The following is a 27,360-nucleotide window of genomic DNA, read 5'->3' as shown; positions in this document are numbered from 1 at the left end:
ATGTTTTTAAGGATCATTTTTCATTCTTGCCTCTTGGTATCTCAAATTATGCTTTGTGTCGAAAGGATTAGTAAAGGGAACTTCCACTAGTGACCCAATACTTTCTTATAATAGCTTGAAGGAATGTTTTCAAATCGGTTCAGTAACTCTAGAGGCGTACAAACAAAAAAACATTTTCATTTTATTGGTAGGTATAGAAAGCCACATGAATTTCTGTGAAGTCGTTTTTTACTTTATCGTCAACAGACAAACGCGACGAATAAAAGAGTTGTTAAGGTTTTTTGTATTTTTTGTATCAACAATAAGAAGAAAAAATATGTTGCGCCCGCGTCGACCCCAAATAACTTAGGGCAGGGCAATCGATCTCAGTGGCGTGCACTTGGAGAGGCCTATGTCCAGCAGTGGACTGCGATAGGCTGATGATGATGATGATGAGGGCAGGGCAGGAAGGAGATTTCTATATTTGCGTCATCATATCATACTTCATGGTTGTTGACTACAATAATTTGTTGACTGAATGATATATTTTTTATTGTGTGGTTATAACTAAAACTTCACAAAATGTTGTGTGCATTTTTTGTTCTCTCAACACTGGGCACCCCATTTCTACATAGTCTATGTCTACTGCGTGAAAAATTTTGATGTGTCTGTGGTTCTTTACCCTACCTTCCCATTGAAATGGTGTGTTGTGGTGGTTTTTAGGTCAATAATCCTGATAACTATTTATTATTTTATTGAAATGCACTGTTCAAATGTCTTAATGCTGTATTAATTATATTTTGTTTCTTTTTGTGATGTGTTGTGCCTATTATGGATGTATTGTGCGTTGAAAATATTTACATTTTGTGGGAGTAATGACACTGAAGAAAATCGCGAAAATGTCAACAAAATCTCATATTTCTACGGAATTGAGTGGTTCGTGCTTATTCAATTATTAATTATTTGGTAAAATATGTACTAATGTTAAAATAAATATTATTTCTTAGTTCACATTGTGTCAATATAAAGCTCTGTGTACATATTTAATTCATGAATTTTGTTTTATTTATTTTACAGACAGTATAAGCAATGTACTGGGGAAAAATGTTAAAATTCTTTACAAGTCCCTCATACGCATGGAATCAAGAGGTGATAAAGTGGACAACAAGGTCTTGGTAAGAGAAAACAATCCAATTAAAAATCTGGTTTGCAATTTCAAGTTAATTAATGAGTTCAGTAATTATTACGGATTGCGACAAATAGTCTTTCGCCTTCTTTCATTTTTCAACTAACTTAAAAATGCTTAAAAATGTATAACTCCATCCTTGAGTATAGTATGGTGAAATGGCAAATTTTATTATACAGATCCATCATCTTAAAAAACCTTTTCTTCTTTCTGTGTCTCAAAAAATAAAACCACCAGTTTAATCTAAATGTAAACAGTACCTACTGTGTACAAAAAATATAAAACATAATTATTGTTAAACAGTCACACTTTTAACATGTTAATTAAAATTATTCAGACCTCATAATTAACTATTATGAGAAGTAGTGAAAACATTGAGCTCATTATATGTTTATCATCTCTATTTCAGTATAGTTTTTGTTGATGTTGATAAGGCAGACACAATAGCATGACTCATGTAGGTGTGCCTGTCTCTATGTGGCACAGCTGTGTGTGTTCCCTGTAGGTTCATACACACAATCTCAATAAACCATGATGGTCAATTTTAGACACAATGACTAAACCAATTTGTTCATTCATTGAATTTATTATTTTCATTGACACAAATTCTGACAAAGAGTTAAACACAATCCTGGATATGCCTAGCTTTATATTTCAACTGGCTGATCAGATATCGCACCCTTAGAATGAAAGTGACTTAATTCAAAATTCCTGTAATACTCGTTTTTACAATAAACTGACCTTAAAAAGCATAATCTATAACCCTGTAAATAAAAAGAGACCTATTTCTAACTATAACAGAGACTACGCTTATTTCGGTCTCTTTCACTCGTTCCGCTATTCGTTTACGCATATTGTGTGAAAGAGCCAGAACTAGTATTACGTCAGATGCGCTTGCGAGTGAACATGTAAAACATCGGCGAATCTCAAAAAGTGTCCGTTTATTGCGAATACTGCCACGTTAAGTTACACAATATTTTTTGCCATAAAGTGACATTTTGATTAATACGTCTTTATAAAACAAAATATGTAGGTAGTATTCAGTGACCTTTTAAGGATTAGGTCTATTTAGTAAAAAAGAATTATAAAAGACAAACGACACTTATAATAATAGGTCTGTCTATGACTAAAGGCATATTCATTATTTTTGTTATTCTTAATATTGAACCTGTTTATTACTAAAATTAAAAAGTTTAAGTTGTAACTTTTTTGGAATATGCCCCTATAATATTAAAGTTGTGTGGTATGTTAAGATATTTAGGTACACAGAGCCACACATCAGTGTATTCAGATCTGTGAATTTCTACAATTTATTGATCGATGCTCACCTTAAACTTTTCCAACACGTTATGATAAGATTTTATTAACCTGATGTGGCTTTTTTCCTACACCGTTTTACCGCACTCCAACCCGTATGCATCCGACAGGACACCCGCCCACTTAACATAATTGTATTGGTTTTTATACCAATACTTTAGCATCCTAATGATATCGCTTGGGAAGTTCTTGATATTTTCTCCATTTTCACCACAATTTTCTCCATAGGCAGTCGTAAGATACGAGGTCGAAAGCCTTGGAGAGGTCCAGAAAACATGCATATACAGGTGTTTTCCTACTTGTATAGTATTGAACAGTCTGTTTGAGGTATAGTATAGCTGTTTCCGTGGAAAAGATTGGCTTAAAACCAAACTGGGCATCGTTAAGTATTAAGTACTTATCCAGCTGCTGGTCAATCAGACGTTCAACACCTTTGCAATGATGGTAGCCAGGGATATAGGCCTGTAGTTGCTCTTTTCACTCGCATCACCAGTTTTATTCTTAACAATAGGCACAACAATAGTTTTAAGTAAATCCGCTGGAAGATACGAGTGACTCAGGCACAAGCTAAAAATAATTGCTAGCACTCGCGGTAAGTTCTTACCAGCATGCAGCAAATGCTCTATACTTAGGCTGTCATGACCCAGCGACTTGCCTCTCTTTAAGTTGCGTATGACAGTAGCTACCTCCCTGGCCGTAAACCTAATAGGCATGTCTTCAGACCCCCCCACCACCTCAAGCCCACCAGACGACGTACCCAGGGGAGACCCAACCCTAAAGGTTCTACTAAATAGGTTGGCGATATCACCACGATCACTAAGGCCATCAATACTCACAGGCAGACCCGACCTTTGATTCAACCTGTTCGTGGCTTTCCAAAAACTACCAAAATTCTTTGCGTCATGATGACTTGCAATGATGTCCATTTTTATTTGGTCCTTATTATTTTGGCACCATTTCAATTTACTTTTAAAAACCTTTCTACTTTCCAGCATTTTTTCATATAAATCACCATTTTTCGGTCTACCAAACAACGTCCAGGTTTGAAAATCCGAGCCTGTCTGTGTGCGTCCTTCACATGCTTATTCCAGCCCGTTATGTAACTCTTTTTGCGCTGTAATCCGTTCTTACAGTTACTTGCGATTGCAACTTCATAGAGTATACGCACAATTTCCGCATAAATATTGTCTAAAATAGTTTCATGTTTTATTTATTTTTATTTTATTTTATTTATTAAGGCTAACCAACAACATATACACAAAAACAAGTATAGTTACAAAATTTCTTACGTAAGTATTTACTGTGTCAATATGTCACTTACAGGTATGCACACCATTTACAATAAGTTACAGAGTTATACTTATTTATACCATTACTGCAGTCAAAACTATGGAAAATGTTCCTTAATTCTACATCTAGTTTTACTACATTCAGTAAATTCTAAGGGAAAGTTTACATTTTTCAAGAGATCATTACAATAATTGCTATATAACTCAGTCTGCTGCAAAGCTCTGTCACCCCATGTTACATTTAGGAAGTGCAGGTGCAACTTTTGGCCTTAATAACATAAGATCACACTTTATAATTAGAGGCAAATGGTCCGACCAAGACACGTCATAGAGCACACTAGCGTCTCTAACAGTGTTCCACGCCGCGTCTGTCACTACGCAGTGGTCTAACCAACTAGTAGAACCATCTCAACTAGCACACTAGTGGAAATAGCAGCCTATTTGGCAACTGTTAGCTGTACAGTAGTGCTTTAGGGGTTCCGAAAGTATCTTTAAGTTCTATTATTGCTTCCGTAGCTTCTCATAGCTGCTCATAGCTGTAAATATCACTAAAGGCAGCAGAAACTGAACCAAATGTCACTCTGGGTTTTACAAGAGATCATTCTACAACCCATTTGCAGCCTACATCTTTAAAAGAGAGTTCAAACAATTATGTTAAAGGTTAAAGCTGCTAAAAAGTTTCTATTGCCGCTGATGTACGCGTTAGAACTGCATAAAGACGCTAATTGTAGACTTTTTAACGGAACTGTTTAAAAGATATATTTATCACTTTTCTGCCACTAAAGGTTTCATTGCAGAAGTGATTTGTTATTTTGTGCAGACTTAAGTAGGAATTTGATCCTCTGTTCTACTTATAGCCAACACAAGGCTCCACAATAGAAGCAGGAGGTTAATAGACATTGCCTGCTCATTTGGATACATTCTGTTATTTTATTCACAAACACAAGCAAAGGTCCCGTAGATTTTGTTTTCTCAATTACTGATAACGAATCAGTTACTTGAATAAATGTTATTAAGACTGAAATAAATAAATACATTCAGATTTTTATAACATTGCATTTTAATTTAATACCCTATGTCCAAATAACTTTCAGTATGACAGTGTCTTATTATTTATTGTGTCTACGGAATTATTACCAATATGTGTCATAAACAGACTTAATTCTTAAAAAAACATAGAATGGAAAACATAATTTTGAAATAAAGTGACTTAATTTGAAACTACTTTATATTTTATGTTAAAATATATATAAAAAAATACTATAAACATAAATTTGCATTGTCATTGTGATCTCAAAAGGCTAATCCACAAATCTGGTAAAAATCAATAGTAAGCCATTAAAAACGGAAGAGATATATTAAGATGTATTAAGTAATATAATTTTTTGATGACGATTTTGCTCATTTCCCACAAATTGCATTTTTTGGATTCGGTCACTTTCATTCTAAGGGTGCGATATGTAGGAGGAAGGAGTTTAATATGCTAGATATTTGTATGTTATGTTTTATTTCAGGTGGTAACAGCATACAGAATATTTATAACTACAGCTAAAGTTCCAACCAGGGTAAGTCAAGCAAGTAACATTACAACTTATTTAGATCTATCAATTTATTTATTTGCTTATTAGGAAAAAAATCAAACAAGGATTCTATCGTTTGCTATCAATGTTTTTATCTGAAGCTGAGTCAGATGGTTAGTATAAAGATAAAAATTTCGCAAGTTTTAAATAGAAATTATCTTTTAGATAAGATTATCAATACAGGAGGCACAAAATTTACCTATAACAGTTGTCTAATAAAAGACTAGTTAATATCAGCTGATATTTAACAGCTCATTAGTGAAAATTATCACACTATTCAATTATCTATCGTAATCTGACTTATTTTTAGCTTTTGATCTGACTACTGTTGTGAGGACTGAAAATGTGGGACATACATTAGAATAGTAGTCTTTGCGAGTAGTTTTTTAGTGCATTTTATACACATGCTAAGCACTAAACTGGATTTACATAATTATTTCAATGAATGTTCCAAATAAGTGTGTACCAATACCTAGTCCAGTTTGCAATAGACTAGCACTACTCTACTATTTGTTGTTTTACTTATTAGAGATAGAATTTTAGGGGGGAATTTTATAGGACATACTCAGAGACATTTAATGATTACTTAAGTCACTCCTTAGTGACAGATTCTCATAGAAATTCAGCACTAAGAAACGGCTTAAGTAACCATTAAATGTCTCTGAGTGTGTCCATTATTCTAAATTATAACTGTAGTAAATTAAGAGATAGATAGAATAGTGGGAAAAGCTGTTAGTGTAGTTATCATCAGCTAAGGATTGTGAATATTAATTAGTTTGCCAATGGTATAAACCTTTTTGCTTTATGTCAGGTGGACAATGGATTTCACTTGATGGAAATAGAAGCCCTTGAGAGTAAAAAGGCAAATCACCTGTCAATAACACTCATCCATGAACACAAGCCAGTATCCATACTCATAGGTAAGTTTTTTTATTATCTGTACTACTTATAACTATAAAGCTTAAGGGTTTGTTATTTGAATGTGTTAATCTTGGGCACTACTGGACCAATTAGAAAAATTAATAGAATGTTATATAACCCATTTATCAAGGAAAGCTATACACTGCCTTTTATCTGGGTTCATGGAGTAGTTTCCATGGGATGCAGGTGAAACTGCTAGAATAGGCTAGTTATTATATATTACAAAAGTCATTGACCTATTTTTAATGCTAGTGCATAGTTACAGCTCCACTTTGTTTCATCCATATTATCATAACAAATCAGGGTTATTACTCAGCATAGTCAACTCAACTAGTGTTATTATACTGATAAAGTTGATTATCAGTTAACCTGCTCTTTTTCCAGATCTACCAATCTTAATCAGGAATATAATGATATTTTTTCTGAGTAACAAGACTATCGGTCACAAAAATATATTTATAAAGCAATTTAATAAGCAACATTCAATCAAATGTATTATATCAAATACTATTAAATGTTAAAATACAGCCTCGCCACATATGGGATATACAAATTAAATAGCAGGATTTAGATGCTCTATAAGTCGAAAACACTTTGTTTTGAATACATATTACATGAAAGCGATTCGAAAGCTGTATCAAGTTCGCTATTTCAATACAAACAGACCACGAAGGAGAAAAGACTAGCGGAGATGCCCTAACGCAGGTAGGTCACGCGCCTTCAGGTAGGTCAAATACGTCACGACTACGTCACGGCAGGCGTGGCTGGACACCGCCCATATACCGTCCTTTACATCAAACTGACATCTTGTCATAGTTGTATTTTTACCACAATTTCAACAGATTTTATTTGTTACTCGATTAAAACGATGAAATGCGCTATCATTAATTGTAGAAATTGCTCAGGATCCAAACTCAAACATACCATAGGATAACATTTCACGTGTAAGTAATATTTTAGCTTTAAAACATATTTTTTGCTAGAGACATCTGTCGTCGAATAGCTGCATTTCTAGAACCTCTAAGTGAATATGTATTTTCGTATCAATCTTGTATCAATGTATATTATTGGTACCAATTTTTGCCTTAAAAAGCAGCTTCATTTTTCCTTGCATCCTACAAGTTTTTTTATAGATTATTTACAAACCAAAACATATGATATATTATCATGAAAATTGAATATTATAAAAACACCATCTTTCGGTAAGTAGTCGACTTACGTATATTTGAAGTAAAATTGTGTTCATCAAGACAGAGAGACCCGTTACAAAATTAAGTGCTACCAGACATCGAAAATGCAATCACCCATTCTTAAAAAAGGTCTTATTTAAAAAAGCTGCAATTATCTTAAAATTAATCATAACTCTAACTGTGTATATTTATTTATATTCATCACTAGCCGTTTTCCCGCGGTTTCACCCGCGTACCGTGGGAGCTACTGCCCGCACCGGGATAAAATATAGCCTATGTTACTTGCAGATAATATAGCTTTCTAATGGTGAAAGAATATTTAAAATCGGTCCAGTAGTTTTTGAGTTTATCCATTACAACCAAACAAACAAACAAAGTTTTCCTCTTTATAATATTAGAATAGATCAGCAATGTTTTACATAGGTATATCTCTCTTGCCGTACATACTTTTTGAATGTACCTTTACTCAGAGCAACATCCGACTCACATAAAGTCTGCTACTTATTTAGTGGATGCGCCGTTATGATACAGTTGTGAAAACTCTAATTTGATAAACACTGTCCCTATAATTTTAATTCCCATTTTTCTTGGTGAATTTCGTAATGTGGCAACATCGAAAATAACAACAGTCATCGCAGCACGGTTCTAGAACAAATAGAACGAATTTTCGTGCTTGTGATGCCATAGTGGCTAGTAGACGAACTAACACAATGCCATAAGTTGGTACTTAAATTACACCATGGGGGTATTTTAGACCCGTGGTGAATAAAAATGATTTTTCATCGAGTCTCCGTTTAATGGTTCCTAGATACCTATTTCATTTCTGGAGGAGTAAATAAATTGTTGTGGGGCAAGTTCTCTGCACAAAATAATACTTATATAACAATTAATTTTCTAACTTTTTTATCTCTCTCTTTTTCTTCGTTCATTTCAAATGAATACTTCTTTAAACTTTCTAATTGAATTACTATTTTAAAAGAATTATTAATTTTGAGTATTTACTTTACTTTTGAGTATGTCACTAGTGGTCGATGTTAGTTTAGGGTTAGATTTTAATGAATGATGATGATGATGATGATTAATTTTGAGTATTTACTTTACTTTTGAGTATGTCACTAGTGGTCGATGTTAGTTTAGGGTTAGATTTTAATCATCCTATTCCACGCTAGATGGATTTACAAAAAATGGGTGGCTGCCCATAAAAGGCGTATAAGGGTGGAGCACGGGTGGAGCCAGTAACGTTCCTCGTCCCCCGCTCACCCGAATTTTGGCGCGCTGCTTTGTTAGGAGATTTTTCGTTAGGGCATCTCCGCTAGTCTTTTCTCCTCCGTGAAACAGACTAACATTTCGTAGATCCGTTTGGATAGGTTTTATTTTGTTTAAGTACTCATCAATTCAACAGTTACTTATTCACGTCTCTGACGTCTTAAATGTGCCTAGGAGATTTATAGCCGCCATTGTATGTTAATGAATAGCTCTCAAGCAACACCCGGCAAAACAACTATCATTAAAATATAATGATTACGTCCGATTTTCCGTTAGTTAATGCATAATTAGTATCATCCTTGAATTAATAAATATTTTCTTGCCCACTTGTCTAGCTGCCCTTTCGGATAATAATAGGTTTTCATTCGAATTCGCGTGCGTTAAATGAGTTCTTAATTAATTTATGTAATGTGTAACACGTTATTAGAACTAATAATGCTATCAACATCATATTCAATTATAATTTTTCATAAGGCAAAGTGCGCATTGGGTACTTAAACTAGTATACCTGATTTTCATCAGCGATTGTTAGGGGTTGCGTTATCCAATTGATATGGAAAAGGACGTCAATAAAACGGCCCTTATCAAAAGTCCGGTCTACTGCAGAGAATCTGATTTCAAAACGATTACACTGTCCGATCCAGGAACTTATTTCCTCATGCCAAGTTATCGCGCCTGACAATACGAATAAACCAGTTTAGTAGGAACGGATTATTTAAATATTTCAGGATGTATACCTAATTGTTATCGATAATCCAATGCCAGTGAGATGGAGCGACTAAAAGCTACTTCCCGTTTATCTTATTGGATGCTGGATGACGCTGTATTATCGCGTATGTCCCTGACATTTTTTTACATTTCAACATTTATTTTCAGGTGAGGAAGGGACCGCCGAAGGAGTTATAAACGTACTACATGCATTAGTCGCAGCCTTTGACGATTTATTCCCAAATGTAGCCGTCATTGACATTATATCCAAGGTTCGTATGACTACATATTGTTTTATGTAGCTATATCTAAAGTCTAAAGCGCCTGGTGTTGATTCATGCGAACTGAATTAGCACGACAATAAACACTAATTTCTCTAATTGTCGCGCCTGTTAATATATTTATTAGGATAAAAGTAATCGTCCTGTATGAATCATCAAGGCATACTCGTGCTAAATGAAATATTCACTAACCACTAACTCGATAAGGAGACATGACGCTTGAAGCTTGAATATTCAGCACTATTTTCCTGTTATTAAAAATTTGTGGTCATACAATGTAGATGTAATTTATAAGGCGTTAATTAGTCATTTTTGATAGCGTTAACTATAACTATTCAGTGCGATAACGCTTGTATGAATTTGGAATTCAATAGAATTTGCCTCGTTCTAAATCCGAATATCATAACATGTAGGTACAACATCATGTAAACTTGTACAACGAAAAAAAGGAAGATTATTTTTATTGCCTTGGTTCCGTACTGGGCGCACTAAAACTTTTTTTTTTTCTTATTTTCTCCATGAATCAAACGAGCACATTTGACAAAAAATCGTAAAGAATATAAACCAATAATAAGAATAAAGTTTGGTTAAAAAAAATTGCGTGCCAACCTGACCGTGACCCAAAGAAGTTTATCTTCAGGTCACGGTCGTATACTTTCAAACATGTTCGCAATTGGTACATTTTTTTCATGTTTTAAAGGCCTCATGATTACTGAATCTTTTTTCGTGACAGCCAATTCACCATAGATACTTCTCCGCAGGTAAATCTACCGTATCCAATGCCTCAAGTGAGCGGCACTCGGAAGCACTCGACATGCGGTGATTTCTCCAATCAATACGCAGCTATGTGTGATCTCTGCCAAACGCCCTTCAGGTAACTCATTCATATGTACGCCAGCATAGAGGTTTGATTATAACACCATAAACAAGGATTTCCTCGAGGAAACAGTTAACTTTAGGTACCAACTCTTCGTAGTGTTTTCGATAAGTTAGTGGTTTTACATGATATGACCTTTATCCTTATTAAGTAAAAGTAATACTGGCTGTTTGTTACGCTTTCACGGTTAAACGAATCGATTTGTGGTAAATTTCTATACAAAGAGTTTTGAAAAGTAAGGAAAAATAAGAGTTATGGAGAATGTCCCATGCAAGAAGTATTTAAATGACAAGGTGTTTATACATTTATTCAAAGTATTATTTGTACCATTAACAATATATAAGAAATATACGTTATATACGTTAGTGGGTCACGAATAGAATGAATTGGAACCGGATATAATATAAATGAAGGAGGAAGAATGCATTCTGCATACATAGAGGTCATTTTAATCTAGTTCAATTGTATTGTAGGTCTATGCTAGACATTGCCGTCTAATCTTTTATTTAGGAGACCTATTTTATTGTGAATGGACACTAAGAGCTCCTGAAGGATAATGGATGCGTATTAATGCGCCCTGTTCGTAACTAGAGGGGTCATTTGTCGATAAAGCCATATACTACCCGTGCCGATAAAGAATGGGATTAGAAATCGCGACAGCTATATTTACCTCTCGCTCATACGTATATCATGTGCTATAGTGTATGAGCGAGAGGTAAATACAGCTGTCGCTATTTCTAATCCCATTCTTTATCGGCGCGGGTTGTAAGTTTTATAAAGACCCTAATTATGATTCAAAATCACATTTAATTCGGAAACATGACATAAACGTCCGCCTTTTTTTTAACCACTGTTCAATTTGAAACTTGTACGTGAAAATCACAGAAAACAGTTGTTTTAAGAGAACTGATATTTATGTTATTGGTGTACTTGTGCCTAAATGTATTTAAGCTTATAAGTGCAATAGTTAACCAGAACTGAGTGTAAACTGAATTCTATAAGTTATTGTCCTAAAATAGCCTTGCGGTTTTTTGTTGTCTTCGCACCGTCCATACTGTTACTGTGTAAGGTTCAGAATTGTAGTTTTTAACCAATTGTTTTGTTTCAGAGCTGAAGTGGCGTGGGATATTGATACGATATATCTGGCACACGATATTCGAATGTTACATCTAAAGGATTTTGATCATTTAGATCAAAGGTACTTATATAAAATTTTACTTTTTAATAACCAAGTGGAAAATAAAAGACAGACATCAATGTAGTACTTATTTCTAAAATCGGCAGCTGATTACGATTACCTCTACACAAAGCCGCCTTCCAAGACTTTCGAGTTGTAAAGTCTTGGATAAAGATTAATTGATATCTCAATCAATTATTATGCTGCATTATTTAACTTGTATTAAATAACTAAAAGGTCACCACAATTATTCTTGTCACATCAATAAACACATCATTGAAAGGTAAATCGTATCTAAACAAAAATAACGTTTGTTCAGGGACCTAATCCCTCTAGTAATGGCGCTACAACACAACACGTGGTTCAACGGCGTTTGCGGCGACGGCGTACGTGCAAGCGGCGAGGCGTGGGAGAGCGTGTGTCGCGTCGTGCGCTCCGCGTCCCCTGCCCCAGCGCGCCTGTCGTGGCGGGCCGCGGCGTTACGCCACGACCACGCAGCGCGTCTGGGACATGCCTTAGCGAGAGCCCGCCACTCGCCTGCAATGCATACCATCGACTTCTCGCAGAACCATATTGAGGACAAAGGTGACATTTCTTACAGTATTAAACTCGATGATGTGGTGTCGTGACGTAGTTCTTGCTCAACTAAGTTGAGCAACTTTTTGAAATGTTATCTCGCGCACCTCTTCAGCCCGGTTGATACACGGTTTCTGCTCAGCGTATCGACAAAAATTGATAATGGTGGATCTACGAATTGAAATGTATGTCAATTGGTTTTCTATATTCCGGCAATTTATTTTATGGTTACCCAATAACAGACAACCATACAGTAATATTTTCCAAAACAATTTGACCGCATACATAACACAGTATTAACAATGTATCATGTCGCTTTCATCGTCCATGATTCACGTAGTTATATTCATTGAATGTTTATGACATCACACCATTGTTTTTGTTTATAGGTGCTATTAGTATACTGAGCGGTCTCGCGAACAATATGGACGGGATGAGACATATTGCGTTGTCGCAATGTGGCCTTACCGGCAAGACTGTCATGCATCTTGCGACCATGCTCAATGACAACCCCAGCCATCTGTCTACCCTCTCGCATCTTGACCTATCCTATAATAACTTGAAGGATGATGTACACGTAAGTTAACAAACAATATCTAAATAAAATCAACTGTAATATAATGAAGAAGAAACATTTTTTTTTGTTGGTTTTCACCTTGACAAGCTCTGACACTACTGAACCTATTTAAAAAATCATTGACCGATGCGAAACTATACTATCCCCGAAAAATAGGCAGGAAAAACTGGGAAACAACTAGTCTGAGATATAGACATTTATTAAAACATTCCAAACATTTGTTTCAGAATCTATACAACTTCCTAGCACAACCGAATGTGTTAACGCATTTAAACTTGACAAACACCGAAACTACGTTAGAAAACGTAAGTAATAAAGTAAGTGGTGAACTTCAGTACATGGAAACGTATCCAGTGCTCAGATTATTTAGCTATCCTCTCTTACTGACTATTGGTTTCTTCTTACTAACAAACAATTTGAAGTTTAACTCTTTATTGCACGAAAGTTCTATGGACTGAAGTAGAGAAATTTTTTCATTATCTGTTATAGAGGAAATTTAAGCATATGAAATCTAGCTAAATAAAGAACAAGGACTTATAGGTGATATCGACGAAAGACACAATATTGGGATTACAGCCCGAGGTTTTATATCAGTCTGGTCTGATCAATTTACTAATGCATTAATAAGTAGCTGGACAAACAGATACATATGTTTTTTGGGGGGATATTATCAAATGGCAAATGGCAGCGTGAGGAATTTTCAGATTCATACTGAATAAATCCCACCATGTTCCTTCTTAAACCCTTTATGGACCAAAAGTACGGAAATCTTTCGAACAATCCCGCAGCCCCAACATACAGATCTACTTCACAATTAATTATTTGATTAATTATTCTCAGAGATTTTTTTGTTATTGTTCTCATTTTCATTTCATATCTAATATTATTATTGTCATGGCATGACAATTAGTACACTACTAAAGTATATAATTTCGTAAATACAGATGTGGGGGGCCCTACTCCGTGGTTGCGCCGCCCGGCTGGCCACTCTGTCAGTGGCGCGCAACCCGTGGTCGGCGGCCCGACGCGCGAGGGACCCGCCGCCTTCATTCCGACAGTTCTTCACCGCTTGCCTAGCATTGACTGAGCTGGATTTCTCCTACTGCAAGATGCCACCAGATGCGCTCAAGTGAGTAATACACGTCATACTTTGTGGCGGCTCCCCACACGTCGACTTTCGGGCATATACTCGCAGTTACCTGAAAATGGTTTCGGCAAATTGCGCGATGTTCCGAACCGCCATTCAGTTTGTACATAATTCAAGATAAAGGCGAAAGGTTTTTTTGCGGTATGTGTATGGATTTTTGTTGCTCTTTAACGAGAATATGGCTGAAACGATCGTTGCGAAAGGACAATGGGCACTTTGTATGGGATTTGGTACCCGCTCCAACAGTAACGTATGATATATCATTAGAAAGGTATTTATGTGAAGAATAATAAAAACTATGGGGCTTGCCTCAATTAGCTGTCCGATCCGACTAATGATAAAAATTGAATCGACATACAAGTATGTCATCCATATATGCAAATTCATTAAGAGGCATTCTTATGTCGTCAGTGTAATAATTTTAAGCTCAGTTAATAGACATCTTACATTGTTTAAGATACACTTTATTATAATCTAAAGGTTGTAATAGTTTATGGAGTCATACTACGGAAACACAATCATCAACATCAACACATCTGATTTGACAAAAGTTCAAAACATTTCTATTCATCTTTTTTTTAAGATGAAATTCATCATTATCTCAGCTCCTCTTGAGGAGCAAGATTAAGTCGTATTATGTACTATGTTAACATCGTCTCCTGACTTTTCAACCTTAAGGATAAGACTGATGCTGGCTGCTAATATGGTGGATGTTAATAATAAACCACACGACAAGAAAAATAAACATATTATTAACAAAACATATCTAAAGAAAAATATGTCTCCCTAAAACTGATTAAGACTAATTTACAACGGATTTTCCATCAGAAGATCATTTTATAGTTAAAAATATTATTGTTATCAAAAATTACGATACGATATAGACCTCGGAGACTCATTACACAGTTGTGATGATTTTCCATTGTGTTCAAAATATTTGTAATAACCTTCACTTCGAGTCCTTTCTGACCAACCTCTCAAGTATGAGGGCGCGGGTTCAATTCCAGGTCAGGCAAGTACCAATGCAACTTTTCTAAGTTTGTATGTACTTTCTAAGTATATCTTAGACACCATTAAACTGTAGGTCCCGGCTGTCATTGAACATCCTTGGCATTCGTTACGGGTAGTCAGAAGCCAGTAAGTCTGACACCTGGGGTATCGGGTTGCCCGGGTAGGTACATGGAAGCCAGAATGTTTAGAGATAGTATGTAAAATGATTAGACATTAATTGATTGTAAATACTGAAAGACTTTCATCAAATACATAAGCTAGTTCTGCGTGAACTGCAAAGGTTTGCACAGTCTTTTTTCAAAGCAGTCGGTAGGCAAACATTCTAAGAAGGCCAAATTCCTGTTTTTTGTTACTTTACCAGTTTTTATTCAATACAGTTGGATTTAAGAACTACATATACGTTGATGATTTATGAATATTACACATTCTATTAGTCGATGTCACGCGAAATGGACAAGGCTTTGGGACTAGTCGTCATAGTAAACATTTTTTGCCTTGCCAAGACCTACGCAATGGTACTAGAATAAACACTGTTGGACAGGGTACCAAAACGCCCATTGTCCTTTGGTATGAATACATGCCATCATTTGGGTTGTAAAAGGAATTCCATCTGAAATAACTTCGGTCTTTTATAAATGCGAAAGTTAGTTGATTTGTACGCATTTATGCTGAAGCGGCTGAACGGCCAACTGATCTTTATTAGCCATCTCGATTTCCTATTGCATATAACACAAAATTCAATAGGACTTCCGAATTCCGTAACAACATACCAATTGTTAAAATACTTATTTATCACCTAGTCGGTTATGTAATCGATTGTAATACTATCGAACAATTCCGACAAACATAACTCGATATTAAAACAAACGTTACGTTACGTTACAATATGTCACTCTTCGAAAATTTTGCTTTTAATTGTTGTCGAGAGTATTTGTAAACACGAACGGGAAATGATGAATTGTTTGAGGGAAAATTATTTAAAAGAGTAAGTGTTATGTAGCCAGCTGGTTGTCCGTTTCGAGATTTCGAGAAGAAAGGTGTGATAGTGATGTGATTAATTTTAACACTTGATTTATAATTTTTCTTAAAAAGTTTTTTTTTTTCTTTTTAATTAAAGAATTCGGTTTTGAAATCGGTAATAACACATTACAGTAAGAATGTTATTTGCCAACTCTGCCGTTTGCAGTTTTAATTGTAGGTATATTATTTTTTATCATTCATTAGTTACTTGATTAATAATACTTATTTATTTTCTATTGCGTTGTAATTCTCAATAGTGCAATTGAAATATTAAATTGCATTAAGCTGATTGAATCATTAAAAATACTAAGTATAATAAAATTACCAAACATGCGAATGCCAAAATATTTGCAACACTTTCTAGTAGTTAAGACTGTTTTATTATCGTCTTTACCTCATAATAATCAATCATATTCGCCTACTAAAGTCTTAAATTCTTTATTGTGATTCGCGAATTTCGCTCTTATAACAGGATCTTAATAATTTAATAGCGACGGCTGCCATTGTACATCTTTGGCAGTCGTTACGGGTAGTAAGAAGCCAGGAAGTCTGACAACCAGTTCAACAAAGGCGTATTGGGATGTACTGGGTTGAAGAGGTCAGATAAGCAGTCGCTCTTTGTAAAGCAGTGGTACTCAGCTACATCCGGCTAGATTGGTTACCGATCCCAACATAGTTGGGAAAAAGCTCGGAAAATGAACGTCATAGTGAATTGCCAATTTCGCTCTTATTAACAGGAGCTTACTGCTCGGTTTGGCGTGCAACGAGAGTGCGACGGGCGTGCGGTTGAATCTGTCGGGAGTGCTGTCATCGTCGCAGGCGGCACATGTGCTCGAGTCCTGTATACACGGCGTTAGATGCTTGCAGTCGCTCGATTTGTCTGATAACAGTGAGTATTTCAACATTATGTTTTTTTCAAAATACAAATTAAAGTAGCAAAGATATTTGTTCCAATTTGAGCGGAAAATCTGCTAGCGGAATAAGTTCAAATTTTATTCTAAACAATATTCAGTCCCCATAAAATAATTTCGCCGGAAGACGCTGGATGCAGGTCGCCTCCAACAGGTATCTGTGGAGATGTAAGGGGGAGGCCTATGTTCAGCAGTGGACGTCATATGGCTGAGGTGATGATGATGATGATGATGATGAAAATAATTTCGATAATTCTTCAATGGTGTTCACCCCATGAGATTCTTAGGCTCAAGTTCCCTTAGGCCTGATTTTTCAAACATCAGTTAACTTCTATCTGAGGAATAAATATGGCGGTTTGACATATTTTCCATACAAAAGCTGTCAAAACGTTAAAAATATTCCTCAGATAGAAGTTATCTGGCGATTGAAAAATCAGCCCTTAGTTAGACCATAAACGTCTGTTTTGTTTACTTTGAAAAGTGGAAATTCATAGAAAACAGTTGTTTTAAGTAAAATGACGTTTATCTTGTCTGTGTACTTGTGTCTTGTTCATATTGGGTTTTTATTATTTTTCTAGGCATGGAGTTCGAGTTATCCGGTATAGTGAGAGCGATTGGCAAAAATCACTCCATAACACATTTATCTCTAAGTAAGCTCACGGGAAAGAGGTCGTATGCACCGCCTTTAATACAGGTATGTAAACCTTATTTATATGTGTATAAGGTTTATTTTTATTCGTAGAATATAACATGTTGTTTTTGTTGTAGGCTCTAGTCCACGTCCTCCAAGAACCCGACACAGCATTGACCTCTTTAGATCTCAGTGATTGTAAGCTAAAGGTAAATCTTCACAATAATTTTAAAACTGCTTATAATATCCCACATAAACAGTATCGGTGCACCGAAGAGTTCCAATACCACATGTTACTTGTAATAATTGCATGTTGTAAAACACGCTAAAAAATTATCCCAATTTAAGGCTCTTCCGTAATACCAACCTACTTGAATAAATGAGTTACTTTACTGTTCTTTTAAAAACCTTTTAATCCAATGTCTTCAATATTTTCATACACCAAATATAAAATTATAATAGATACAATTCTAGCTGAATAACTTTGCTTGTCCAAAGTGATTTCACGATTGTAAAATGTTTGAACAAAACACTAATCTGATGCCTCACATAATTTGATAACTTCCCAAAAAATGTGTTATTTGACGGGAACTGTAATAATAAGAACAACTTTTCATAATAATGTGTTTCCAGGGTGATCTATACGGCCTACTGAACGCGTTAGGCGGTGCCAGACGCCTTCGTTCTCTAGATGTAGGCGGCAACCTCGCAGGCGACGCGGGCGCACGGCTGCTAGCGAAGGCGTTACAGTGCAACTGTACGCTACAGACATTGTATATAGACAGGAATGCTTTCAGTTTGCAAGGTTAGCAATATTTTTTATTGTACCTGTATAACATGGTGTGTAAAGTGTATTAAGTGCCCAGATATTGCATTTTGAACCTTAAAATGACTATGGTAAAGTTAGTTCCATATATGGTTTAGTTTGTTTAGTTAAAGTTAAAGTTTATTTAGAGAAATGCTGACACAAATTTTTTATTCGCATATAAACAGACCCTAGCTAGAATAAAAGGAAATATAATAATAATACCTTAACTGGTAAATGTTTAGAAAGTGTATTGACACATGAGAATAGGACAGCAGTATAGTTTTCTAGGTTAAATAAACACACTCTAAAATCAGGTGAATTAAAAATGATGTTCTTTATCCAGGATTGACGGACATAGCGACGGCACTCCGTCGTTCGGTCAGTGTTCGACGCGTGGAGTTCCCGGGTTGCGATGCGGCGGCCGGAGGCAGAGGCGCGAGCGAGCGAGTCGCTACTCTATGGAGAGATTTGCATGAACGGTTGGTAATTATTATAGCTATATGTATCCTATACGAATAGAGCGCAAAATTTACTGTTTTGCAGTTATTGTTCAAAATTGTGGCTTTCCATCGTTTGGGTTGCGGGTTTCTTTATATTCATAATAAAGCCTCAATCGGACTGCACAAGTAGATGTGGAGAAGAGCCTGCACGGATGCTCAGATCTAGGCGTCTGCGTGTTCACGATGCTGGACGAGCTAAACCACAAGTCTAGTCACCCAACAGACGCTATATCAGCGTGAACTATACTGACGAGCCAATAGATAACCTCTGCACCACTCGCGCCCGCGCACGCCTCATGAAGACGCGCGGCTCGCGGGTACACTATGAACGCAAACAACGCGCCCTTTTATAAATTTTAAGGGTGCGTCTATACGGTGCAAGTAGCGTCTCGCGCATGTACCAAAGGCAAATACACGCCCGCGTGCTCTGTTGCGTGCGCGCGGGTCACTTGCACATGTTAACCATAGACATAATATAGTAAACAGGACTGCGCACTTTTAACCAAAAAACGAGCCGAGTGAAACAGTTAGTACGGAGGCCGTCTGTCCCTTTCTAATAGGGTGACTATGAGACTAAGCTATGTGAGACCAATCCGAGTTTGCTAAGATTATTAAACACAGATTAGTACTGAAGTTTTAACTTACGCAGTTTGTGACCTTATAATACTAATATAGGCTTTTAATAATTAGCGGGAATTAGCAGTAATAAAAACAGGAAGATTCGAAGTGCAGACTGATTTTTTTGTATTTTTGCTTCACATATAGACTGCTGAGCCATTTATATCGCCTTTCTACATTTTTTTGGAAAGCTATAACAATAGTACAACGGTTAAAATCCATCACCTATATTTTGACTCATTACAAGAATTCATGGGCAACCTAGTTGTTTGATTCACGAAAATGTTATTATTAGCTTACCTGTGCAACGATATATTGCAACCACCATAGGATTCACTTTCACAAGTATAAAAGCAACACTTTTTCACCATTTTCATAGTTTAAATTGATTTAATACAAAAAAATATAAAACAAATTTTAAATGCTGATTACGCGCCAAGAAAGTTCAGGGTTACCGCTAGAAAATAAAAAAAAGCAAAATAAAAATTTATGTTGTTTATGTTTTAAGAATAAATACAAATAAATTGATGCGATTGTTATCAATTTGTTGACTTACAATTGTTAAAATAAGATAAAAATATAAGTGATTCAATTGTTTTTTTGGGAAAACAAAACTGTTGATCACAACATTTTTTTATGCTGGCAAGGTGTTAGAAAGAGACAAACGGCCTCAGTTCTAACTATCCCTCTCGGCTCGGATTTGCCTCTGTGTATTATGCAACCAATTTAGTACCTTATTGCGTTGGAATAAAGTTGGTTGGTTTGAGAGTGCGCAATCTTGTTTTAGTATATTACATCTATGATGTTAACTATAGTACGCACCAAATAAACTTGCAATAAAGGTCATTCAACCACCCTGCCGTCAGGGGCGCATCACCTGTCCGCCATTTTGTAATATACTTCCGTCATTTCGAATTTGGAATGCGCTTGGGATAGACTACTCAACTTGTGTAGGTACTCTACTCGGAAAGTTTTACTGACTGATCATACTTTTGACCAAAGGTTTGTAATCCTTTGCGACAAGGACGCCTCGTACCACGATATACTTGTTTTGATCGTGTTACCGACACTGCCCATACATTTTTTTCGAATCGTTTTGGAATATTGGGATACATTAGTAGAAGGAGGTGAACAAACTTTATTGCACGTTTATTTGGCGCGGACTATAGCTCCAGCTACATGCACCATGGAGACGCACCATAAATTATGCGCACTCGCGCTAACCGCGCCCCCTGTCTCCACTCTCGTTACTGCAATAAAACCTTGTTTGTATCAGGCTGGCCAGCAACTGCAGCCCGGCTCAGACACATACGCTGCGGGCGATGGCGCTGGAGCGAGCGTGGGCGGGAGGCGAGGCGGCCGCCGCGCTCGCCGCACACGCCGCCGCCGCGCTGCCGCCGCCGCCGCTGCCCGCCGCGCTCGAGCGAGCCGCCGCCGCCGCGCATCATCTGTTGCACCAGTACCTGCAGGTAGGTCACACTGTCACACGCGGGGCGGGAGGCGAGGCGGCCGCCGCGCTCGCCGCACACGCCGCCGCCGCGCTGCCGCCGCCGCCGCTGCCCGCCGCGCTCGAGCGAGCCGCCGCCGCCGCGCATCATCTGTTGCACCAGTACCTGCAGGTAGGTCACACTGTCACACGCGGGGCGGGAGGCGAGGCGGCCGCCGCGCTCGCCGCACACGCCGCCGCCGCGCTGCCGCCGCCGCCGCTGCCCGCCGCGCTCGAGCGAGCCGCCGCCGCCGCGCATCATCTGTTGCACCAGTACCTGCAGGTAGGTCACACTGTCACACGCGGGGCGGGAGGCGAGGCGGCCGCCGCGCTCGCCGCACACGCCGCCGCCGCGCTGCCGCCGCCGCCGCTGCCCGCCGCGCTCGAGCGAGCCGCCGCCGCCGCGCATCATCTGTTGCACCAGTACCTGCAGGTAGGTCACACTGTCACACGCGGGGCGGGAGGCGAGGCGGCCGCCGCGCTCGCCGCACACGCCGCCGCCGCGCTGCCGCCGCCGCCGCTGCCCGCCGCGCTCGAGCGAGCCGCCGCCGCCGCGCATCATCTGTTGCACCAGTACCTGCAGGTAGGTCACACTGTCACACGCGGGGCGGGAGGCGAGGCGGCCGCCGCGCTCGCCGCACACGCCGCCGCCGCGCTGCCGCCGCCGCCGCTGCCCGCCGCGCTCGAGCGAGCCGCCGCCGCCGCGCATCATCTGTTGCACCAGTACCTGCAGGTAGGTCACACTGTCACACGCGGGGCGGGAGGCGAGGCGGCCGCCGCGCTCGCCGCACACGCCGCCGCCGCGCTGCCGCCGCCGCCGCTGCCCGCCGCGCTCGAGCGAGCCGCCGCCGCCGCGCATCATCTGTTGCACCAGTACCTGCAGGTAGGTCACACTGTCACACGCGGGGCGGGAGGCGAGGCGAGGTCTCATCAAGACATAAGAGACGAAAAGATACAATATAATACTCTTCAAGGATTGCTTTAGAATCTAAAAGCCTTTGCCTTTGGCTTATTCTAAAGCTTGGGTTAGTCAAAGGTTTCTATTTCATATAGACCTATCACAGGTGCTTAAGAAACGTCAAGCTAGTTGCGCGGTTCGAAAGTGTATTATGGAGAACCGACAAGAAACTCCATAGACACTCTTGCAAAATGTTGATACGGTCTTATTTTTCATCGATTCTGTATAGTCATTTTAACTCCATATTTATCTATACTTTTTTTCACTATACTTATACAACGGTGGACTTAATGCATTTTCTGCCAGTAACCTTTAGGGTGGTGTTTCATGCCAATCAATATGTTGACACAGCGATGCGGGGAGGTGTTCGCGGCGATGGGCGGCAGTGGGCCTAGCGGGGAGCTGGTCACGTTGCAAGCCGTGCGAGATGCCATGGCACCGTGCACCACCACCCTGCAGGACTTGCTCAAGTAAGTACACGTACAAAACATACAAGATAGTAAATCCTCCCTCTGTGTACAAATGGTAGGATATTCAGAAAGATGCGAATAGAAAATTATCTGTTGGTTGGGTGAAACTACAAATTACATAAATGAGTATATTAAATAAGGAAATAAGTGTGACGTCAAAAGGAAATTGGGTTACAACTGTGTTATATCGTTATTCATAATTTTTTTAATGAATAATAGTCACATAAAACATTCCGAGAATTACACGTAATCATAACAAAAACACATTCACAGAGTTGTGTTACTTTGTGAAAGTCGCAACATTACTTAGGTGTTAGAAATAATCATCTGTCTAGTGTTTATAAAATATAATATTTATTACCAGTTTATTGATGGACATAGATACATAGTCCTCAATTTACTTGTGATATATTATATTAGTCTTTAGTTAAAATGTGTTTACTAAGTAGTTTTTGTTTGGGTATATGTAGTCAAGCAGTGGAGAGTTTAGCCTTGCTGGCGTGCGAGAACGTCGATCATATAGACAGCGAGCCGATGCCTAGCGCCGACGGAGACATACCCGATCTGCTCACTCCTATATCACATTCTGGGGTAAGTTTGTCCATATATACTTTGAAAATACGTCTGTGCTATATTATGTAATAAAGAGAAAAAAATATTGTTTGTAACGGCTTCGAAACTACTGAACCGAACTCCTGAACTACTGTTGGGAAGCTACATTATCCCCGAGTAACACACGCTTATGCGGGCAAGGACAGTAGTTTCCATGGGACGCGAGTGAAACCGGGGGAAAACAGCTAGTTTGAAATGTAGTCATATCGATCTTATTAACCTATTGAGAGTTTTTTAATACTGCCACTCAGATCCGGTAAAGTCCATCAATAAGATCTCTCAACTGAATAGAATTAGCTTACACTCGAAATCAATTGTTTTATTTGATTAGGCTTTCGCAGACTCTCATGAATCATCAAGTTAAAAGTTGTACAGTCCCTCAGAAAGTTTGTGAAAGTGAACTATACTTAATTAACATACTTGAATTTTGCACTTGCCTGAAGAGAATAAAACGCATGCTCCGTCTCAATAAAATGATTTTTCCTTGTCGTCTAGATAGACAAGGGTATTCCCAATATTGTGTGACTGTAGCTTTACAGGAAATGCGCTATTGAACATAATATTCTTTGAGTGGCAATTTATGGCAATGACATAAAGCATGATGAATTGCAGATTTTTTTTAATGTCAACATTTTTGTAGTATAAAATAAATATGTGTAGATAAGCGTTTTATAGTGCTCTACTTAAAATATCACATCAAACACAAAACAAATGTAATATTTGTTGATCAATTCCACTTAAAACGAATCATAATTCGTCGAACAAAAACTATATTCTAACACTGATTTCACGCTACCCAGAAGTTGGATTACTTGAATTTGGTAAGAACGACAATTTCTTCATTATTAGAAATTATAATAATCATATATGATGATGACAATGTACTTTAATTACGACATAGTAATCTTTATATGCTAATGTAGATAAGGTTGGTGAGGAAATTCATTGATAGCTGTGCTATTGTGCAGGTTCATTGTTTGACTTTAGTACGCTATTGTTGTTTACTTGGTGAAGTGTTCGACTGTTCATATCGCGAACAATGTTTGACCTGTTTAGTGTTCTGTTTAAATGTTTTCGTGTTAAGAGAAAAGTTACACCTGATATATTGAAGAAAGTAAGGATTTTTTCTTATAGTTTTTTCATGACAAATTCTGCACAATTATGCAGAAACTTCATAATTAATAACAATTATAACGTTTGTGGTTTAGATAGATTTCGACGGAAACCCAAAAAAAAATATCAGTCAAATCGATGAATTATTTCGTTTTATTTTAAACCAAAAATGGTTTCTTTGTCATCATTTTATTTTATTGGCAAAGGGTGATTTGGGCTCTTTGGTTCTTTTGTTTAATAAACTTGTGAATACAGGCGACACCGCTGGGATGTCGTCGTCGCGAGCGCGGGTGCCGGCGCGTGCGTCCCAAGTCAGTGGCGGAGCAACAATGCAGCAGCAACGAGATGCTCTCCCTGCCGCCCTTGCACGCCGAGGCGGCCGACGCACTGGCCGAATTGCCCGCACACACTCTGCGACACCTCGTCAAAGGTAACAACCTTTTTACTACCAAACTCTTTTGTATTTCAATTTGGTACCGGCAACTTTGTTCCATATTTGAACACGTTCCATTTTTAAACACCAAGTGCAAGCTTTTTGTCCTTTTTTTTATTCCGAAGCAAGCAGTGCCCTTTTCCCATACATACACTTGTACGGTGTAGTTTCACGTTGAAGAGGTATATATTGTAGTTGTTATAGGAGTATCATCGCATGTTTGATTGTTCCACAGGTCGACCTAGACGAGCTAAGACAAGGGCGCCGACGCGACCTATTACAGACCAGTCGCAGGATATCGATGAAGGTATAATGAAGGAAATTTATATTTTATTGCGTTACCTGCAGAAATACATGCTTATTATGCGTAATATGTATAAATACGGTAACACGTGAGAAAAACAGAAAATGAGGTGAAATTAGTAGAACAACAATTCTGATAAAATTAGGATTAACAACCAGATAAGACAATAAATGTTGTTTAAAAACAAAATAATTTACTATTACACTACTTATAAGTACCACATTCTACGCACAATATTGCCCCGACCCGACACTTTTGTACTGTTAATTACTTTATTGCAATTTTAAACTACATCAATTTATCTCCACTTAGGCCCGAGTCACACCGAAATGGCATGGCCGGCAGTGACGCGGCGACCACTTTCAGTGTGAAATAATTGTCTACTTTTACTCCATACTTAAAAGACCAGTATCGCTTAAAAAGCTTTAATAGATCGCGCGGCCGCGCGCGCGTCGCCGCTGGCAGCCGCGAGCGGAAACATCAACAAGACGCGCGATGCGAGCGGCCGCCCGCGCCTCCGCGTGGCCTCTCTCGGCGCCTCTGTCATTCCGGTGTGACTCGGGCCTTAAATCTTGTTCTTCGTTACAATGGTCGTGTAAAACAATTCCTTACGTAAAGGAGACTTCATGCACATTTTTTTTGGAGTATTACATAGATAAACATTCTCTTAGGTCTGGAGGAGTTCTGGCGTACGTGCCGCACTCCACCGGGCAGCGAGGAGGCGTCGCTGTCCGCGCGCACGCCGCTCACGTCGCGCTCGCTGCACTCGCTCTCCTCGCTCGCCTCGCCCTCGCCGCTGCGCCACTCGCCCACGCTGCAGCGCGACGACACCATGTACGTGACATACATACATAACACTCGCGTAGCTCTGGCGGCAGCGAGGAGGCGTCGCTGTCCGCGCGCACGCCGCTCACGTCGCGCTCGCTGCACTCGCTCTCCTCGCTCGCCTCGCCCTCGCCGCTGCGCCACTCGCCCACGCTGCAGCGCGACGACACCATGTACGTGACATACATACATAACACTCGCGTAGCTCTGGAGGAGTTCTGGACACCATGTTTGTTTCCTTCAACCCGGGCGACTTGACACCTGCTCCAAAATTCGTCACAACGCAAAATATATCGATCCTGCTCTATTTAGGAAGAGGCCTGTGTCCAACAGTAGGACAATAAAAAGGCTGATGATGTTGTCATTGTCTCAATCCTGCTTGGGCTATGGGATTGTTCGAAAGAACTACCACGGTCCTGGTACATAATGGGCATAAGAAAGAACATGATGGGTTTTAGTCAGTAAGAGGCTGTCACTCATTTAATGCTGCCCCATCAAAAAAAAATATTACTATGTAGAGGTATATAGGTATGTTTAGGATAGAGGCATTTTGGACTATGTGGCAGTTGGCGGACGACATGATTTTGTACTCGTAGGTCGATAAATAAGTCTATCAATAACAATCCTGCTATCGGTCATTACTTTTTATCTTTTGTTTCACGTGTACTTCTATTTTGTTGATACTAATATAAATACTGATAAATTCATGAATAATACAAATTGACAATCATCATCACAACTCGATTACGGTTACAGGTACAGTGTGACTTCCGGGGAAAGCACGCCAGTGTTATTAGAATGCGGTAAGTCGTTTTCCTTTGTCGACAAATTTCATATTACTAGAATCATACTTAGGATTCCTATACAATACATTTATGAATATGCCATGACTACAGTATTTTGTCTTACTAGGGCCGTTAGCATAATATAGTGCCCCTTTTTCATACCGAGCCTAACTGGTAAAAACTCACATAACAAAAAATAATGTAACATAATTATAATTTGCAGAAGTATCCCGCTGCAAATCTTCAGACAATGTAGGCATCAAAACTTCAGCGTCTACACCGCCGCCATCGCGATCTTCAGATAATGTCAACACTATGGGTAAGTCATAATCAAACCTAGTTACAGCTACCAATTCATATATTCTTTTGTCACATATAATGGGGGCTAAGATTCATTCATAATCTTGCAATCACTTATTATATAAGTGTCTCAAATCACTTACATTATAAAAGTCTCAAATCACTTACATTATAAGGTCTCAAATCACTTATAATACGGGGTCTCAAATCACTTGCAATATAAAGGTCTTTAATAACTTAATTCTATAGAGGTTAATTATAAATCACTCTGGCTTCTTGGTACTACCTGATTGAGTAATGGAAAATTTGTATCTGAGCTGCAGATTTATTTATGTGCATTTTGTGTGCCCGACTGTATTTTAAAACTTGTTCAATTTATTATTTTAAGATTAATCCAGAGTTCTCGAAAAGACCAGTTAATAAAGGTCTTATTCAATCAATACCTTATTATAATTATTTTTATTTCCACTACAGCTCAGTGCCAAAACATCCAACCAATCTAAT

At 38.3% G+C, this 27,360-nt stretch overlaps 1 protein-coding gene and 2 long non-coding RNA genes across 3 annotated transcripts in view; 1 reads left to right on the top strand and 2 right to left on the bottom strand.

Moving 5' to 3' along the window:
• Positions 1-641: 641 nt before the first annotated feature.
• The window catches only part of LOC124635093 (F-actin-uncapping protein LRRC16A-like), a 31,520-nt gene continuing 4,801 nt past the window's right edge, over positions 642-27,360 (top strand). The window contains exons 1-24 of the mRNA XM_047170880.1: positions 642-915; positions 1,057-1,154; positions 5,286-5,336; positions 6,163-6,271; positions 9,605-9,708; positions 10,479-10,591; positions 11,703-11,792; positions 12,091-12,356; positions 12,737-12,924; positions 13,152-13,229; positions 13,869-14,053; positions 16,840-16,991; positions 17,592-17,707; positions 17,782-17,853; positions 18,278-18,449; positions 18,796-18,931; positions 20,847-21,039; positions 22,366-22,484; positions 22,955-23,075; positions 24,465-24,639; positions 24,878-24,949; positions 25,618-25,780; positions 26,528-26,574; positions 26,780-26,875. Of these exons, the coding sequence (XP_047026836.1) occupies positions 855-915; positions 1,057-1,154; positions 5,286-5,336; positions 6,163-6,271; positions 9,605-9,708; positions 10,479-10,591; positions 11,703-11,792; positions 12,091-12,356; positions 12,737-12,924; positions 13,152-13,229; positions 13,869-14,053; positions 16,840-16,991; positions 17,592-17,707; positions 17,782-17,853; positions 18,278-18,449; positions 18,796-18,931; positions 20,847-21,039; positions 22,366-22,484; positions 22,955-23,075; positions 24,465-24,639; positions 24,878-24,949; positions 25,618-25,780; positions 26,528-26,574; positions 26,780-26,875 (2,977 nt within the window). The 5' untranslated portion in view covers positions 642-854. The remainder of the gene's footprint in view (positions 916-1,056; positions 1,155-5,285; positions 5,337-6,162; positions 6,272-9,604; positions 9,709-10,478; positions 10,592-11,702; positions 11,793-12,090; positions 12,357-12,736; positions 12,925-13,151; positions 13,230-13,868; positions 14,054-16,839; positions 16,992-17,591; positions 17,708-17,781; positions 17,854-18,277; positions 18,450-18,795; positions 18,932-20,846; positions 21,040-22,365; positions 22,485-22,954; positions 23,076-24,464; positions 24,640-24,877; positions 24,950-25,617; positions 25,781-26,527; positions 26,575-26,779; positions 26,876-27,360) is intronic.
• On the bottom strand, positions 18,684-20,911 carry LOC124635095. The gene is made up of 2 exons (XR_006984961.1): positions 20,833-20,911; positions 18,684-18,908 (listed from the first exon to the last, which is right to left on the bottom strand). It is a non-coding gene; the product is annotated as an uncharacterized LOC124635095 (long non-coding RNA).
• On the bottom strand, positions 21,844-23,922 carry LOC124635094. Its single transcript, XR_006984960.1, has 3 exons — positions 23,517-23,922; positions 22,325-22,467; positions 21,844-21,933 (listed from the first exon to the last, which is right to left on the bottom strand). It is a non-coding gene; the product is annotated as an uncharacterized LOC124635094 (long non-coding RNA).

Source organism: Helicoverpa zea, chromosome 12 (genome assembly GCF_022581195.2).
Source record: "Helicoverpa zea isolate HzStark_Cry1AcR chromosome 12, ilHelZeax1.1, whole genome shotgun sequence".
Classification (NCBI taxonomy): Eukaryota; Metazoa; Arthropoda; class Insecta; order Lepidoptera; family Noctuidae; genus Helicoverpa; species Helicoverpa zea.
The sequence above is the reverse complement of the archived record's forward strand: the minus strand, read 5'-3'. Positions and strand labels throughout refer to the sequence as shown.